At 57.8% G+C, this 17,050-nt stretch overlaps 1 protein-coding gene across 1 annotated transcript in view; it reads left to right on the forward strand.

Annotated features, from left to right (window-relative positions):
* Positions 1-13,565, forward strand: part of EPHA10 (EPH receptor A10) — a gene marked incomplete at both ends in the record, with an annotated part of 39,733 nt that extends 26,168 nt beyond the window's left edge. The window contains 11 exons of the mRNA XM_082678916.1: positions 1,296-1,467; positions 5,367-5,475; positions 8,966-9,027; positions 9,180-9,305; positions 10,559-10,744; positions 11,208-11,269; positions 11,506-11,709; positions 11,949-12,098; positions 12,315-12,508; positions 13,145-13,300; positions 13,451-13,565. Coding sequence (XP_082535042.1) covers positions 1,296-1,467; positions 5,367-5,475; positions 8,966-9,027; positions 9,180-9,305; positions 10,559-10,744; positions 11,208-11,269; positions 11,506-11,709; positions 11,949-12,098; positions 12,315-12,508; positions 13,145-13,300; positions 13,451-13,565 — 1,536 coding nt within the window. The remainder of the gene's footprint in view (positions 1-1,295; positions 1,468-5,366; positions 5,476-8,965; positions 9,028-9,179; positions 9,306-10,558; positions 10,745-11,207; positions 11,270-11,505; positions 11,710-11,948; positions 12,099-12,314; positions 12,509-13,144; positions 13,301-13,450) is intronic.
* Between the last annotated feature and the right edge of the window lie 3,485 nt (positions 13,566-17,050).

A 17,050-nucleotide genomic window follows, 5' to 3' on the forward strand; every position in this document is an offset into this window, starting at 1 on the left:
TCACTGGGAAGGAGCTAGGCACGCAGCAGTTGCTTAGAAAGGGCTCCTTGAACTGACACTTGGGGATCACAGCATAGATACAGTCCCAGCACTGAGCTGGGTGGATGCTTCCAGGCCCTTAGGGAGTTTGAAGTTGCTGGGAACAAAAACCCTTGAGAAGAGGAGCCAGTACCAAAGGGGCTGTGTTTGAAAGCCTTCAGGAACGTCTCACGGAGCCCGATGGCCAGAAGTGTGGCTGGTGTCACGAGCTCCTCACGCTGACTTCTCTCTGTGCACCAGCTCCACCTCCTCTGCAGGGGCCTTGCTCCTAGCACCTGGCAGCTGCGAGGCTGGCAGCCTTGCCCCTTTCCCCCTCCCCACCCCGAGCCTGTCCCGTCTCATAGGTCATGCAGTCATTGCACTGTCTTTCGGTGGTTTGTTCAAATGCCCGGAAGGGAGATTCTGATTGGCCCAGCTTGGGTCAGAGTCTTCCCTGATTCCTGAATACCATGGCCCTAGAGCTGGGGCCACAGGTATAGGGGAGGTGCACCTCTGGGGGCTGTGAGTGTGGCAGGGGCTCTAATAAGGGGGTGTGGGCAGAGACAAAATAATGGTGGCATGTCCAGCAGGTACCATTATCAGATGTGTTGGGGGCAGGACGAGGTAGAGCACAGAGCACGGGACCTGAGGGAATCGAGAAGGTGTCACCCCAACCCTTCTTTGATGTGAGCCTCACCTGTTAAAGGAGATAGGAATGCTGCTGTGAGGACTGTAGGAAGTTGGCTCCTATAGGGTCTAGCCCAGCAGCGGGCAGTGAGTGGACCGTTGCTGGGGGCCGTGGGAGAGCCTCTCTACCCCTCTGAGCCCGATTCCTTATCTGTGAATCCATGCCTTGCAGGACATTGTGAAAGTCCGATGCCAAGGGGAAGGAAAAGCTGTGTGATCCGACAAGGGCCGAGCAGGTGTCAGGCCCTTGTCTTCTTCTTTCCTCTGAGGGGTCAGGTGCAGCTCACCCTCTGGACTGCCAGGCCCTGATGCCCTTCATTCTAGCATCCCTTTGAAGGCCAGCATCTTCTCTAAAGTTTCTCTTACTTGGAGGTGGGGCTGTTCTCAGCTACAAGTACCACCGAGTATGGGTGGGAGCTCGTGGTGGAGAAAGGGGCTGGTGATCCTATGGAAGAAAGCTGTGGGATCTCCCCAAGACAAGTGGAGTTATTCCACCAGCCCAGGTTCCTCCCTACTTCTTGCCCCCGACATTCTCCCAGGAGCGTGGGGCCAGCCCTGGGTCTGGGCCTCACTTCTCGGTCCCTCCCCAGGGTCAGAGTGAGCAGACTTACTCCACGGTGAAGACAGGGGAGCCTGCGGTCACCGTCACCAACCTCAAGCCGGCTACCCGCTACGTCTTTCAGATCCGGGCGGCTTCCCCGGGGCCCTCCTGGGAGACCCAGAGCTTCAACCCCAGCATTGAAGTGCAGACCCCGGGGGAGGGTAAGTGATGTGTCAAGTGAAGAGAAAACCCAGCCCGGGGCTGGAGCAGGGAGGCAAATTGGGGCGGGGCGGGGGGGGGCCGTTATCTGTGCAATTAAGGGAACCTGCAGAACAGTTCAGTCACAACCTAATTAATGGATGAATTCGGTTGGACTTCCCTGGCGGTTCAGTGGTTAAGACTTTGCGATTCTACTGCAGGGCGCACGGTGGAACTGGTGGGAGAACTAAGATCCTATGTGCTGCTCAGTGTGGCCAAAAAAAAAAAAAAAAGCATGAATTTGGAATCCAACAACTAGTGGCTTACATTGGGTACCTGTCCTGGAGGAACTCACAGGGGAGGGGCCCATGAACAACTATAACCCAGGTCTCAGCTGGTGTCTCCCTGCCTCCCAGAACCTCCCATGTCTCGTGGAAACATCCTGTGCCCTCTCCAAGATTCTTCTCTTTGGTTGGGAGAAATTTTTGTCTCCTGGTCACTCCTTGCCATTGACTGCTAAGTTCTTGTTCCCATCCTGCTGCTTTGTCGCTGCCACGATACAGACTCAAACGTGGGCCCCCGTCCCTCTTCCCACTAGGCCTTACAGTGTGAAGCAGAGGGGTGAGGCCCAGCTCACCCTCACCATCCTAGCATCCAACCTTCCCTGAGGGTTGGGGCACGCGAAGGGAGTTGCACCTGCAGCGGTAAACAAAACAAAACCCCGGGAGAAGTGGTTAGGATTGGCACGTTCATTGCCAGGGCCTGGGTTCAATCTCTGGTCAGGGAACTAAGACCTCATGAGCTGCGTAGTGCGGCCCAAAACAAACAGAAAAACACCAGGAGAATCGTACGCTTTCAATGGGTGAATTGTACGGTATGAGAATAATTTCTCAATAACGCTCTTATCAAAACAGAAGCTGAACATCAGATATGCCCAATTCTAACGCAGCTCCAGCTCCTCGGCATGGTGTGGCGCTACCCCCTCTTCCCTTGGCTTCCCTCCCCTGGTTCCTCTTCTCCCCACCCACCCCCAGTCCCCCTCCTGATGCGTGCAGAGCGTTTAGCGCTCTCTTTTGTTGTTCTCCTGCTGCTACCCCAGCCCTCAGGATCTCACCTCTATCTACCGGAGCAGCTCACGAAAGTATTTTCCCGGACAAAGGCAGTTCCCCCTAAGAGGCATCCTGGCACCAGCTGTCTAGATAATAATTCTTTCCAACCTGCTACATGAGTCTAATCCAAGATAGGAAGAGTTCTGAGCCCAAAGGGAGGTGGAGATAAAATGTGGAGGGAGTTTGAGTTCTGGGAAAGGAAAACAGCACTTCTTGCTCGAACGCCTGTGTCTCTGCCAGACCTCGGCCAGGTGCTGGCAAGAGATTAGAGCCGTGTCTTGAAGGCTGGGGAACGTCTGAGTGTGTGGAGGTGGGCAGGGAAGGCATTTTGGATAGAGGAAGCCATCAGAACAAAGGCTCGCGGGTTTGGCTGGAGTGGGTGTGGCTGGAGTGGGTGTGGCTGGAGTGGGTGTGGCAGAGGGCGGGAGCTGGGAGTCGGTAGCTGAAGAGGGCTGATGCCTTCCCTTAATTTGGTGCTTCTTAGTTGGTAGATACGCTGCTCAGCTTCCGGGCAGCCTCCTTTGCTGTGGCCCTGGCTGTGGGGAGTGGTTCCCCAATCTGCAGAGTACTTTTTCCAGTGAGCTGTGACCCCAAATCAGGATCACGAGGAAGGACCGTGCTTCACCCGCTGTATTAGTTACCCGTTGCTGTGTAGCAAATTACCCCCAAAACTCAGCGGCCAAAAACAACAGATGTTTATTATCTCATGGTTTCCTTGGGTCAGGAATATGGGCAAGGCTTAGCTGGGCGCCACCTGTCTCAGGTCTCTCAAAGGATGCAAGCAAGGTGTCCTCTGGGGCTGCGGTCATCTCCAGGCTTACCTGGGGCGGAGTGGGGAGCGGGTGTCTGCCCCCCTGCTTGGGCTCTTGCTGGCTGTCTGTGGGAGGCAGGCATATGCCTCCTGGGCTTCTCCAAGGGCTATTTATAACCCAGCAACTAGATTCTTCCAGAGACTGAGAGAGAGAGAGAGAGAGAGAGAGAGAGCGCAAGAAGGCACCCGAGACAGAAGCCAGTCTCTTGTAACCTAATCATGGAGGTGACATCCCATCACTTTTGTTGTATTCTGTTCATGAGAAGCAAGTGACTATGTTCCGCCCACACTCAAGGGGAGGGAACACCAGGAGGTGGCGAACCCAGGAGGGCCATCTCAGAGGCTGCGGACCACAACCACTTTTAGCTCCATCCTCAGTTTCCGCGTCCACATGGATACTTCATTTCAAACAGTCCTTGGCAACTCCACTGCCTGCTGCCACCAGCTGGACCCTGGACCCAGTTCCCCATCTCTGAAAATGTGGGCTCTGAAATCTGCTCTTTGACCCTGGCCTCTAACTCTTCCTTCCTCTTCTATCCCTCTTCCTCACTTGCTCTGTGACATCCTAATAGCAGCTCTTGGGATCTGACCTCATCTCCCAGGCTCTCAGCCCCTCCTGTCCCCACAATCATCTCTCCCCAGTGAGCACAGATTCTCCCGGCAGAAACATGCCCCACCTCTGCCGGCCCTCATTCCCCGGACATCGTGCTGCACCTGCCCCGCTGGTCCCCAGGCTTGGCTGTCCTCCTCTGTCCCTCGCCAAGGCTGCCTGCAGAGTTGTATTTTTCTAATCTCAGTTTAGTCTTCAGGGCTGCATAGCATTTTCCCCGTTCTTGTCACGTCTCTCAAACACCTCCCCTCTCTCCCCGCTCCCGAGCCAGCAGATCCCCTCACTCCTCTCCCTGTGGGCAGGAACTCTGTCTATCGCTTGAGCTCCCTGTTACCCTCGGGATATCCTGGCTCATACTGGCCTAGCATTCAAGGACCTTCCGGTTCTGTCTCCTCCCCCAGCTCCCTTCACCCTCCTGCCCTCCAGCTTCATACCTTCACATCTTGCATCTGCATCTCTGCCTCCAGGCAGTCTGTTTTCCAGCCACATGGGATGACTTGCCGTTTTCCAGACCCAGCAGGTGCATCTAAGCATCATCAACAACCCTTTCAATCTTCCAGGTCCAGTGCAGATGACGCCTTTTCTACAAACCTTCCTCGCTGGCTTTAGGAAGAAATTATCATGCCTCTGCTCAGCTCTGCTCATTCATGTCTCTGTTTTTTTTCATTCTACAGTTAAGATTTTTCATTTCTGTCTCCCGCACTGGTCGGTACACCCCTCCAGAGCTGGGATTTTGGCTCATCCATTGCTATCTCCCCAGAACTAGTGCCAGCCTGGCGCACATGTTGGATGGATGGATGGATGGGGCTGAGAGCCTGGCTCTTCCCCTGGGGAAATAGTTCAAAGCAGAGGCTTTAGGAATCAGGTTCGAATCTTAGGTTCACTGTTTGTTAGCTGTGTGACCTTGGGCAAATTACACAACTTTTCTCAGTGTCAGTTTCCTCAGCTATAAAATGGAAACAGTAACACCTTACTGGCTTGGACCACTTAGTCTTGAATGGAGCAAGTGTGCATTAAATGTTAATTCATCATTATTGCTGGTGACAGTTCTGGATGGGGGCTGGGGAGCTTGGATGAGAGGCCATCCCCCTGCAGAGCTACCTTCCTTGTGCATCAGAAAGGCAAAAAGGGAGGCCTGGGCCTGCCTATCTGGATGCCTGCTCCTCTCTCTCAGAGCTGGGCTGCAGTGGAAGTGCCTTGCCCTGGGAAAGGAGGAAGCTCCACGTGCCACTGTGGCTGGTGGGGCTGCCTTGGTCCCTTGCCGCCGGGAGGCCGGGCCGAGTGCGGAGGTGCTGTGGGAATCCTGCTGTGGGGTGAGGACAGGAGTCTGTCCTGGAGCTTCCCCGGGAGCCTGGTCCTCTGCCTCTCTCAACCTCGTGGTTTCCCTCCCAGCTGCCTCGGGGTCCAAGGACCAGAGCCCCGCAGTCGTCGTCACCATTGTGACCATCTCAGCCCTCCTCGTCCTGGGCTCTGTGATGAGCGTGCTGGCCATTTGGAGGAGGTAGGTGGCTGGTCCCAGCCTGGATGATGCCTGGTGGGCCGTGTCCCTGCGCACATTCACATGTGCTCACAGGCACTCATGTCTGTATCTGCATTTGCACCTGTGCGGATGTGCACGGGCGAGCACACCCCTGTGTAGATACAGGCGTGGCTGGTGTGGTCCTGGCCTTCCTCCCACCGTCCTGACCCCCTGCTCCTGCAGTCGGCAGCGTGGCAGCCAGCACGGCAGCTAGCTCAGCCGCTCTGGGATGAAGGGATTTAGCTCCTTAACTCATTAAATGTCAGAAGGCATCGCTGAGGATGGAATCAAGCTCCAGCTGCCCCGGTGTGATTAGGGTCCTCCTGAGGCACTCAGAGGCCCCCAGCCCCTGCCCGAAAGGGATCTGGAGGCCCTTCAACACAGGCAAAAGGAAGAAAGGCAGAAATTGTGTGTGCGTGTGTGCGTGCGCCCGCGCCTGCGTGCAGGGAGAACAGGGAGGGGAACTCATAAACCAGAAACCCCCAACCCCCAGCAGAAGAAGCTGGCAGAGTGGGCAGAGGAAGGGGATGGGAGGAGGGGCAAAGATGTGGAGTTTGGGTCCGGCCCTTTGGCATGCAGCAGAAATCTCATGGCATATATATCGCCCTGCTCCCCAGGGCCACAGTCTGCCACATACAGAGGCACCCGGGTGGGTTCCAGGCTGGGGCTGAGGTCAGCAGACTGGAGGGGCTGGAAAGTCTGCATGTGACAGGCTGGAGTGGGGGGAGCACAGGAGAGGAATGGGCTGGCCCGGGAGCCACACATCAGCATCCTGGAACCGCCTGCGGGCTGGAGGGACCGTGAGCTTTCACTTGGCTCGGAGGGGACTGTTTGCTTGGTCTGGAATAAGGTGCTGAAAGTGACTGAGGAGGAGTGAGTCTGGGAGCCAGCTCTGCCCGGGCCAGGTGAGTCAGGAAGGCAGGACAGGAGTGGAATCTCCTTTCTCACAGAGCTTAAAAGTCCTTATATGAGACCTGTTGGAAAAGCGGGAATGGACAGGAGCTGAGAGCATCTTGTCCTGGCTGTGAGCTCACGGTCTCTGGGAGGCAGAAGGAGGAAAGGGGAGAGAGGTGAGCAAGGAGGGCCTCTTCAGGCAGACCCTACAGAACAGGGGCAGCTGCCCAGCAGCTCCTCGGAGACAGATGCACCAGAGCAGGCAGAGTAAGCCAGGGGTGGATTTCAAAATGTGCTCAGAATCAAACGGCACCAAAATGAGAACCTGCCTGGTCTAGCGCTGACGTGCAGAGAGGCACTCATCTCCAGCACGTGTGTCCCAGCTTTGCAGACGGGAACACCTCCCTCAGCCGTCTCCTCCTCTCGCAGTCTCTGCGGTATCCGCTCTGTGCGGCGGGCTCCTTACCTCCGCTTTCCCTCCCCAGTCCATCTTGCGTCACCCAGTGGGAGCTTCTCATTTTCTCTGCCACCACTCCTCCAGCCACTCAGCCTTGCCCCCTTCATCCCTCGTTACCTCTCCCAGGTGTTCCCCTCATTCATGGAAGTCCTGTTCCCGTGCTGGATGACTTCAGTAGCCATTGGAGGACCTGCCCCACCCCTCGGCCTCTGGGTTCTTTCACTCCCTTGTTTCCGCGGACCTTCTCTCCTGTTCCATCTCAGCTGCCCTCTCCCATCTCCTGACGTGGACCTGGCCATCACCCCAAACACTGACACCAGTTGTGCTTTTGCCCTGCAGACTCCCCGTCCTTGCAGCTCGCTCCCTCAGCCATGTCTGCTGCACCCGCCCTTTAACAGCAACTTTAACCCCTCAACTTCTCGCCCCCAAGTCTACACACCTGCCTATCTCTGCATCCATCCTCCTCCTCCTTTTGCTCTAGAGGAGGTGCCATTCTCCCGGCCAGGATCTTCTACCTGTGACCATACTTCCTACCATCTCAGGAACCCATTACTATTGATAATGTCCACTTCTTCCCCACGATAGCTAACATTTATTTAGTGCTTAGTAAGCTCTTGGCACCAGTGTGATCAGGCACGGATGTCTTTATCCTGATTTTATTAAAGAGAAATCCCAGCCACCTGGTCCCACAGAGAGTGGACCACCTAGGGAGCCGGTCGTCAGATTCCAGAGCCCATGCTGGCGACCGCCATCATGACCACTGCAGACTATAGGACAGCCTCCTCTTTCCCACTGGTATCGAAACGTGGTCATCTCTCTCCAGTCTCCCCTAACCCCTCCTCCTAGAGCCTTCACGTGACCTCGTTCCTCTGCTCCACTTTTTCTTTCCTTGCTTCCTGTGATATCGCCCGCCACCTCCCCCCACCCCCGCCCCCGATTTCCCTTCTGTTTCCCTCCAGTTTCTCTGGTGGTTCTTTCATGATCTCCTCCATGGCATCCTTCTCCTCTACCCAATTTTTAAATGGTGGGGGTCCTCAGACTTGTTCCCTGTCCCACTTCTCAGGCTCCCTCCTCTCCCTGGGCAATACCCCCAGCTCCAGAACTTGTATCTCCAGAGCACACCTCTGCCAAACTCCAGACACACACATAGCTAACTCCCTGCTCATTGATTGTCCCTGCTTTTACCAGAGGCCCTGCAAACTCAAATGTCTAAATGAGAACTCCCGATCTCAGGAACTGGTATACCCCACACCCTGCTGGGCAAGCTGGAACCCGAGTTGTTCCAACCTTCCCCCTCTCCCTTTCTGCCTTCCAGCTATCTCCAAGCCCTGTGGCCCTGTCACCTAAATGTGACTTGAGTCCTCTTACTTTTCTCCGAGTCCATGGTCACCACATAGCCTGAGCCACTGCCATCTCCTGCGGGGACACAGCAGCAGCTGGGGTGATCTTCCTAAAATGCAAATTGAACCTTGGCTCAAAACCCCCCAGGGGGTTCTGGGGCCTCTCCTGTGCCCCCAGAATGAAACCAAAGTCTTTATCTGGGCCTGCAAGGCCCTGCCTCAGGGGGCCCCAGATGCCAGCCTGTGGCTCTGTTGATCATGATGCAGTCCTTTGGTCCATGGCTGCCTCTGTCTCAGGAAGCCATCCTTGACGGTCCCGGCCACGTCAGATCCATCTGTGAGGTGCTCCCGACGGCGCACCACCCTTCTTTGCTTGGACCTGTGAGTGGGCTTGTGGTTCCTTCTCAGTGTTTGTTTTCTTGACTGGACACAAGCTCTGCCTGTTTTGTTCAGCTGTAGGCAGGGGAGAAGCTTGGGCTTGAAGTCAGGGCATGGATTTGGGTGCCTCTGGAGTTGCAAGAAAACACTGTGACTCAAAGTGAAAATAACTAGGAATGCGGAGGCGGGTGAGGGGTTAGGTCTGGGGCTAGGATTGTGTGTGTGATGTGGGCAGAAGCTTTCAGACCAGCAGGACAAGAAGGCCCCTCCCCTGGGGCACAGACCTTATCCTTTTGGAGGAACAGAGAGGTGCCGCCCTGGGTGCTGGTGAGATGGGAAGGGCTGGGACAGCCTGGCTCAAAGAATGACTACGGACCCCCCGACCCCCAACGCCCTACCCCAGGACCTGCAGCTATGGCAAAGGAGGTCGGGATGCCCATGATGAGGAGGAGCTGTATTTCCACTGTGAGTTGTCTGGGCCTGACGCGGGGCGGGGCGGGGCGGGCACCCCCCTACCTTACCCCTCAATCCTCTTCCTTGCTGCCATTGCATAACCCCCACTCCTCCAGTCGTGGAGGCCCCTTATCCCACCCCCCTCTCTTTCCCTGCGTTCCCAGTCAAAGTCCCAACTCGCCGCACATTCGTGGATCCCCAGAGCTGTGGGGACCCGCTGCTGGCTGTTCATCTGTTTGCCAAGGAGCTGGATGCGAAAAGCGTCACGCTGGAGAGGAGCCTTGGAACAGGCAAGCTAGGCACCCCGGAAACCTTGTCCGTTGGGAAGCCCCGCCTCCGCCCCCTCCCAGCCGTCTCTAGAAGCCCCTCCTCCATCCCACCCCGTCTCTATCCTGTAAGCCTGCCTCCACCCCAAGTCCCGCCCCCATTTCTGGAGGCCCCGCCTCTACCCAGTCCTCACCCTGAGCCTCCGCACCCCCGCGCCCTCTCTAGAAGCCTGTCCTCCACCCTACCCCGCCTCTATCCTGTAAGCCCCGCCTCCGCCCCTCCCTCTAGAAGCCCCTCCTTCATCCCACCCGTCTCTATCCTGTAAGCCCGCCTCCACCCCAAGTCCCGCCCCCATTTCTGGAGGCCCCGCCTCTACCCAGTCCCCACCCTGTCCAGGAAGCGCCCCCTCCACATCAAGCTGGACCTCCGTCCACCAGGATCCAGGGAAGGAGGTGGCAGAGGAGTCTGTGGCCCTGCCTTCCTACCCTTTGCCTGTCCCCAAGGTCAGAATTCTCTCCATTCAGGCCCTTTCAGAGCTGGCTCTGCAGACTGCCCCTGGCAGAAGTTTGGTCCCAGGCCTTCAAGGGACGATGGGGAGGGGCCTTTGCAAGCTTGGGGACCAGGCATACCTGAGTTCTAGTCCTGGCTCTACCACTGACCAGCTGTGTGACCAGGGGTACGTCACTTTTCCGCTTTGAGCCTCAGTTTCTCATCTGTTAAATGGGCATGATATTTGCCTCAGACAGAGCTGATGTGGGGGCTTTCCAGCACTCAGCCCAGGGCCGGGTTCACAGTGGGTGCGTGCTCTCTAACGGTCAGTCCCCTCGCTTCCTTTTTTCCTGTCTGCAAACCCTCAGCCCCTGCACTAAGGGAGTGCTTTCACCAGGAGCCTGACACTCTTCCCTGGCACTGTCAGCAGACTCGCTGGGTAGAGACCAGAAAGGGGCAACGTGGCAGAATAGGTGTCATCGTTACCCTTCCTGGGTCACCCTGCGCCTCTGGTGTGCTGGCATGTGCAGCGTCCTCTCTTTGAGGCTTTGGAATTTCCCGCCGAAGCAGGCAGGGAGGACTCCCCGTTTCACAGAGGAGAAAACTGGGGCCAAAAGAGGGAAAGAGCAGAAGCCCATGTCACACGGCTGGTACTCAGTTTACCAGGATTTGAAATCAGGAGACCCGAGTCCCATGATCCAGAAGCGGCTTTCTCCTCGGCTCACCCTGCCCAGGTTGGCCGAGGGAGCGGCCTCCGGGGGGTGTCTGAGGTGCCTTTTCCCCCCAGGGCGGTTTGGGGAGCTGTGCTTCGGCTGCCTGCAGCTTCCGGGCCGCCAGGAGCTCCCCGTGGCCGTGCACACGCTGAGGGAGGGCTGCTCCGACTTGCAGAGGCTCAGCTTCCTGGCCGAGGCCCTCACCTTGGGCCAGTTCGACCACAGCCATGTGGTGCGGCTGGAGGGCGTCGTCACCCGAGGTAGGGCCCATGCTCCACCCGTGTGGGAGGAGATGATGGGGTGGGAGGTGGAGGTGTGCCGTGCCCCCAGGCCCTCTGCTCAGTCACGAGAGGGAGCCCTGACGCTGCCCACCATGGAGAGAAGGGCTCAGCCCTCCTTCACTGACTCTGGGTGGCCTCTCGGACCCTGCGTGATCTTTGGGCGTGTGGTGACACTCGGTGGGGTTGGCTCACTTGGACCTTCAGAGTGATCGCCCTCAGCTAACTTGGTGCAGATCCTCACCTTGGCCTTTGTTCCCCTCAGACGACACCTCTTTTGTTCTTCAGCACAGAGGGTCCTGGGCTGGGCAGGAGGGTGGCAAGACTCAGGGAGCTTGGCCTTGGTTCTGGCCTTCTTGGAGGGGTCTGGGGCCCAGGTGGGGGAGCACATGTGCTCACAGAGGGCAGCAGGCACCTTAGCGTGTGTTCCCCTCCGTGGGTACAGGAAGCACCTTGATGATCGTTACTGAGTACATGAGCCATGGGGCCCTGGACGGCTTCCTCAGGGTGAGTGGCCTGGGCCCTGCGGGGTACTGATGACCATGATATTCTTGGTCCCTCACTTTTCCCTTTGGTGGGCCTTGGGGTTGGCCTCATTCCCTATAAAGATGACCACTGGCCAGGCTGACCTGGCAGGTCACGTGGCAAACTGAAGCCCAGAGAGGGCCAGTTGACTTCCCCGGGGTCACCCAGCAACAGGGGACGCGAGAGTGCAGCCTGGCCTCGCTCTCCTCCTCTCACAGCGGCACGAGGGCCAGCTGGTGGCTGTGCAGCTGATGGGGATGCTGCCCGGCCTGGCGTCGGCCATGAAGTATCTGTCGGAAATGGGCTACGTCCACCGGGGCCTGGCAGCCCGCCGGGTGCTGGTCAGCAGCGACCTCATCTGCAAGATCTCCGGCTTTGGGCGGGGACCTCGGGACCGAGCAGAGGCTGTCTACACCACCATGGTGAGGAGCCCTTCCCTCGGCAAGCCGCCCTGGAGTCCCCGTCTCCCCACATCCCCCTTCCTGGCTGTGTCAGGGCCACTCCTGCCCCTCCATCCAGCTGTCCATTGCCAGTGTGGGCCTCCCCTAGATGAGCAGCCGGGGAGACGGCAGGGGGGGCTGGATCTGTGGCTCTGCGGGTGGGGAACCCTGGCTGTGTGACCTGGTCCCCTCCTGCCCCTGACCTGCCTGCCTGCCCGCAGAGCGGCCGGAGCCCGGCACTGTGGGCCGCCCCCGAGACGCTTCAGTTTGGCCACTTCAGCTCTGCCAGTGATGTTTGGAGCTTCGGTGTCGTCATGTGGGAGGTGATGGCCTTTGGGGAGCGGCCCTACTGGGACATGTCTGGCCAAGACGTGAGTGACACCCGTGGCTTCTGCTCCTTGCCTTCTGATCTCGTTGCTCCCTGACCTCTGCCCATTAACCCTTGACCTGTTAGCCCCAGGCCCCTCTTCACTGTCTACTTGCTTCCAGTCCTGCCTGGTCACCACTTGAGCCTTCCTTGGGATGGGGTGAGTGTGTGTATTGGGGGACCTAAAACCTCCTGTCTGCCCGCCACCCCCATGGCCTAGGTGATCAAAGCCGTGGAGGATGGCTTCCGGCTGCCACCCCCCAGGCACTGCCCCTACCCCCTGCACCGACTGATGCTTGACTGCTGGCAGAAGGACCCAGGTGAGCGGCCCAGGTTCTGCCAGATCCATGGCCTCCTGAGCAAGATGGTGCAGGATCCAGAGCCCCCGACGTGTGCCGACACTACCTGTGCCAGGTACAGCTGTCACCTCGCGTGTCCCAGGTACCTTCCCAGGTATCTCCAACCATACCAGGTGTAGCAGAACTCTCACCTGTCCACGAACGCCCCCCCCCCCGCCACCATGTACAAGTACAGCTGCCCCACCTGTCCTCCCCCACCAGTCCAGGTACGACTACTCACTCAGGTACCCCAGATAGATCTAATACTCCCACCTGCCTTAGGCACGTATAACTTTTCATCTTAGTCACTTCTGCTTGTCCTGGGTTTTGCCCCACGTATCCCAGGTACAGTGACCACATACATAAATGTGGTAATAGTCCTAACATATCTGTAGTTCCAATAACTAAGTGAAATTAGTATTAGTTGTCCCCAATACCAGTCACTTCCCAAGTTCTCCTAGGGACATCCTACCCAAGACTGTCGCAGACACTCCCTTTACCTGGCTCCTATGCAGCTCACTCTCTGCCAGCCAGAGCATCGTGAACCCGCACCTGCTCTGAGGTTACCTAGAACCCTGTGTGAGCCAGGCCTGTCGGAGGCTCGGCCATCTTCCCCTTCTGGCCGTTCTCAGATGGCCTCTCCTCAGGAGAGTGACCGGGTCTGGGCCCCAGGTCCCTGCTGTCGACTGACCACTGCTCCTCTGCTCCCCAGGCCTCCTACGCCCCTGGCGGACCGTGCCTTCTCCACCTTCCCCTCCTTTGGCTCCGTGGGCGCGTGGCTGGAGGCCCTGGACCTGGGCCGCTACAAGGACAGCTTCGCTGCCGCCGGCTATGGGAGCCTGGAGGCTGTGGCCGCCATGACTGCCCAGTGAGTCTAAAGGGCCCGGGGGCCCTGCCCCTGCCGGCATGGGAGGCCCAGCCGGTCCTGATTCCGGTTCCCTGGCTGGGCAGGGGATGGGAGGGACAGCAGAAGGTGGGAAAGAGCCAGCTGGGTCTGACCCGCCCTTCTTCTTCGCAGGGACCTGGTGAGCCTGGGCATCTCATCAGTGGAACACCGGGAGGACCTCCTCAGCGGGATCAGTGCCCTGCGGGCCCGGGTGCTCCAGCTGCAGGGCCGGGGGGTGCAGGTGTGAGCGGCCCCACTTTTCCAGGCCAGGACCCCAGGGGGCTCCAGCCCCCAGCCTTGCCCAGGACCCCCGCCAGCTGCACTCCACCCGTGCGGAAGTGAGCTCCCAGAGCTTGTGTGGAGCCCTGGTTTCCTCCATTTCCCTGCCTTCTCCCCCCATTTCCCCCAGTCTGAGCACCTTGGCTGACTCAGTTCCCCTGGAAAAAAGGTTCAAAACCTGGGGAGGATCCCTGAGATAACAGTGGGAGGAAATGCAGGGTCTCAGAGACTAAGGTGGGCAGGGGCAGGGAGGAAGACATAGCTTTAAATGGCCCGCTTCATGCCCTTCTGTCTTCCATACCCACTGGGGTCTGGGGCCTACTCCAAAGGGTGCCCCACTTTCCCACAGACCATTGGCCAGCAGGCAGCACAGGTCGCTGATGGATGGGCTCCTGTCAGTGACCACAGCTGCCTGGCCGCCAATCCTGATGGGCCATGGGGCCTCAGTTCCCCGTATTCCAGCTGGGCCCTGTCTGGACACTGGTCCCAAGGCCCAGGCAGGCAAAGGTGGTGCTGAGATCAGGGGCTGGACCCCGAGGGCCCCGGACTTAGAAGTTGATTTCTGCTTCCCCCACCCTTGAGCTGACCATTCAGGGTGAGGGTGAGGGTCCTGGTGTTCCCCTGAGGCCCCACTAGGTGCCCCCCACCCTCTTTGCTTTCCTTTTATAAACTCACCGGCCAGGACATCTGGGAAGAGCATGAGGAGAGAAGTTTTCTCCCCGGGGCCCCAGGAGCTTTGCTCCCCAGACTTGGGGGATGATGAAGACATGACTCTCAGAGACGGAGCTACTCTCTCTAACAGGCCGGTCCAACCCTTACCGTACAGGTGGGGAAAACAAGACCTAGTGAGGAGTCAGGGCCAGAGCTGGGGTTGAACCCATGTGCCCAACTCCCGATCCAGAGCCGAGGTTGGCTCTGGAGAGAGTCATGGGTCCTGCCCTGTGTCACCAACACTCTTTCCTGAGGCAGCCCAGGGGTACTCTGAGGTGACCCCCTCTTGCAGGCTCCATCCCCTGCACCCAGCCTCCCGTGGAGTACCTCCTCCCTCTGGCCCCTCTTCTGCGGGGCTTTGGCAGAAGTAGTTGCCCTGAGCTGAGTCCAGAGTTCCTTATCCAGGAAGGCTTCCCAGAGGCGGGGGTGATCGTGAGGCCAGGGCTTTCGTGGCACAGAATGAAGGCAACTGGGTCTGGATAGGGTCACCCCTGACCTATGCCTGCTGTGGTTTGGCTGCGTGTGGGTCGGGTGGGATGGGGTGGGAAGGAGACAAGGGCTACAGGAAGGGGTGAAGGAGACACAGCCGGCCCTTGGAGGGCCCAGACGAGGCGGGGAGTGAACTCAGGCTCCAGGAACTACTACACGTCCCCCACGGGAGACCGTAGGGCCTGTGGGCCGGACACTCCTGGTGTGTGTATATGGAGGGGCGTCTGGAAAGGTTCCTTGACTGAGAGTCTGATGCATCCATTGAACAGGGCCTTGGAGGAGCGGGGGCAGGACTCTTTCCTTAGGGTTGGTGGAGTTTTCCGCAGGCCAAGACGGAGGGCCTAGGACAAGAGGAATCCAAGCAGAGGGGCCAGCGTGAGAAGGAGCCTGGAGGGTGGGAGATGCAGCACATCTTTGGGGAGTGCTCCGTGGTGGGGGACGGTGCCTCTCAGCAGTGCCTTTGGCTTCATTCTGCCAGCAGGGCAGGCGTCCCCCCACCCCCACTGTCCATCTCCTGAGCACCTGCCCCAGCTCAGTGTCCTGGGGGGTGCTAGGGGAGGCCGAGATATTTCTTCTACCTTTGACAGAGCTGGAGGGTCCCTTGCCGGTGCCCTCCAGGCCCTGCCCCGTGGGAAGTCTGGAAAGGACATACCAGCATCCTGTGGAGGGAGCCTCATTCCCATCTCCAGCCTCATCAGTCATGCCCTGAAGGTCAGAGTCCCCTCCTCCTCCCCGCGCTGTTCTGCAGAGTCCCCTGGCTGTGTTGGCAGGACTTCGGTGTCTAGGGTAGACCTCCCTTCCACTGAGGAGTGAGGTCCCAGCAACCTGATGGGTCCCAGGCCTCAGCCCTGCACAGGTGCCGGCAAGATGCAGGCTGATGGCTCCCTGGGAACCCTCTACAGATCTATTTTTATATGGACCTTATTCACTGGATAGAGAGGTGGCCTGCAACCCCCCAGCACCCATATCTGAGCCCATCCAGGGAGGGAAGGGGCTGGTTGGTGGTGGGGGAGGAGTGGTTCCTTTGACTAATTCTGGAGGTGTTTTTATAGTTCTTGGGTTCTATATGCAGGACAAAGTAATAAAAGCTTGTCTGTGGTATGGTGCCTCTGTCAGTGACAGTTGCTTAACTGTTAAGTAACTTGTGTGGGAGGGTTTCGCCCCCCCCCCGCCCCCCGCCCCACCACAGGGGTCTCCAAAGTGTGTGTCTGAGATCTCTGGGCAAGAGCCACATTTAGGAAATAGATGACAGGACGGTGTGATCAGGGTTTACCCTAGGGGCGAGCAGTGGGTGGCTTCCCCGAGGGGGCAACACTCCGTGGCGGTGCCATTGCCGGAGATGGACCACGTAAGGGGCGGGGGGGAGCAGGTTAAGCAGCGATGTGGGAAATGACGAGCTCGGTTTGGGACCGGGCTGCAATGTGTCTGACGCTGTGAATAAACGATGCTTAGGTGATGTCCTAGCACAGCCTCCGCGAGAACTAGCTCTTCATGTGGCTGATTGAACCTAACTGTTCGTAAGGCAGCACGTTTGGACTTCTTTCAACAGGACGTCCCAAGTAGGGCTTTTGGAACGATCGGGGGGCCTGTAGGGCAAAGAATGAAACTACTGTTCATTGGAAACGCCCCTGGTGCGGGGAGGGTCTCATCCTCCCTTCATCCAGGCCTCATCCTCCCCTCAGCTCAGAGCAGCTCTGCTTTTATTCGCTTTATACACACAGCAGAGGCTACAAAGTAAACTGCCCACAGGGATGAGGTAAGAATTCCTTTGAATGGGAAGAGGCCTCTGAGGGCCAAGGAAAAGTGCTACACAGCTCCTCTTGACTGTGGCCCGTGTTGCTAGATATTTGTTGGTGGCTAGTGACTATTTTTGTGAAATCTCATGATTTTTAAATTGTTAGCAATTCATTTGAAAAGACAAAATCCAAACGGTGAAAAGCGTTTGCGGCCCTTTTTGGTCTATGGGCTGGCGGTAAGGTTTGAATTTTCTTTGCCGCATGCCAGCCCTGTGATAGTTCAGCCCATGCCTTAAATCCTGGGATGGGGAGCTCATTACCGTCTCCAAGCCAGCTCTTGTATGGAATGAAGGACTGCTCCATCTTTGTCGTGTGACTGGTATTTACTGCACATTCCCTGCAACTGGGTCCAGGCAGTAGTGCAGCTGGAGCCAAACTAGGGTGAGGGTGGCTTTGAGTAAAGAATGTTGGATCCTAAGTGTTTTCTTGACGCCAGGCTCTACGTAACAACAGTGTA

The sequence above is a fragment of the Grampus griseus genome (genome assembly GCF_964374135.1).
Source record: "Grampus griseus genome assembly, chromosome: 1".
NCBI classification, from domain to species: domain Eukaryota; kingdom Metazoa; phylum Chordata; class Mammalia; order Artiodactyla; family Delphinidae; genus Grampus; species Grampus griseus.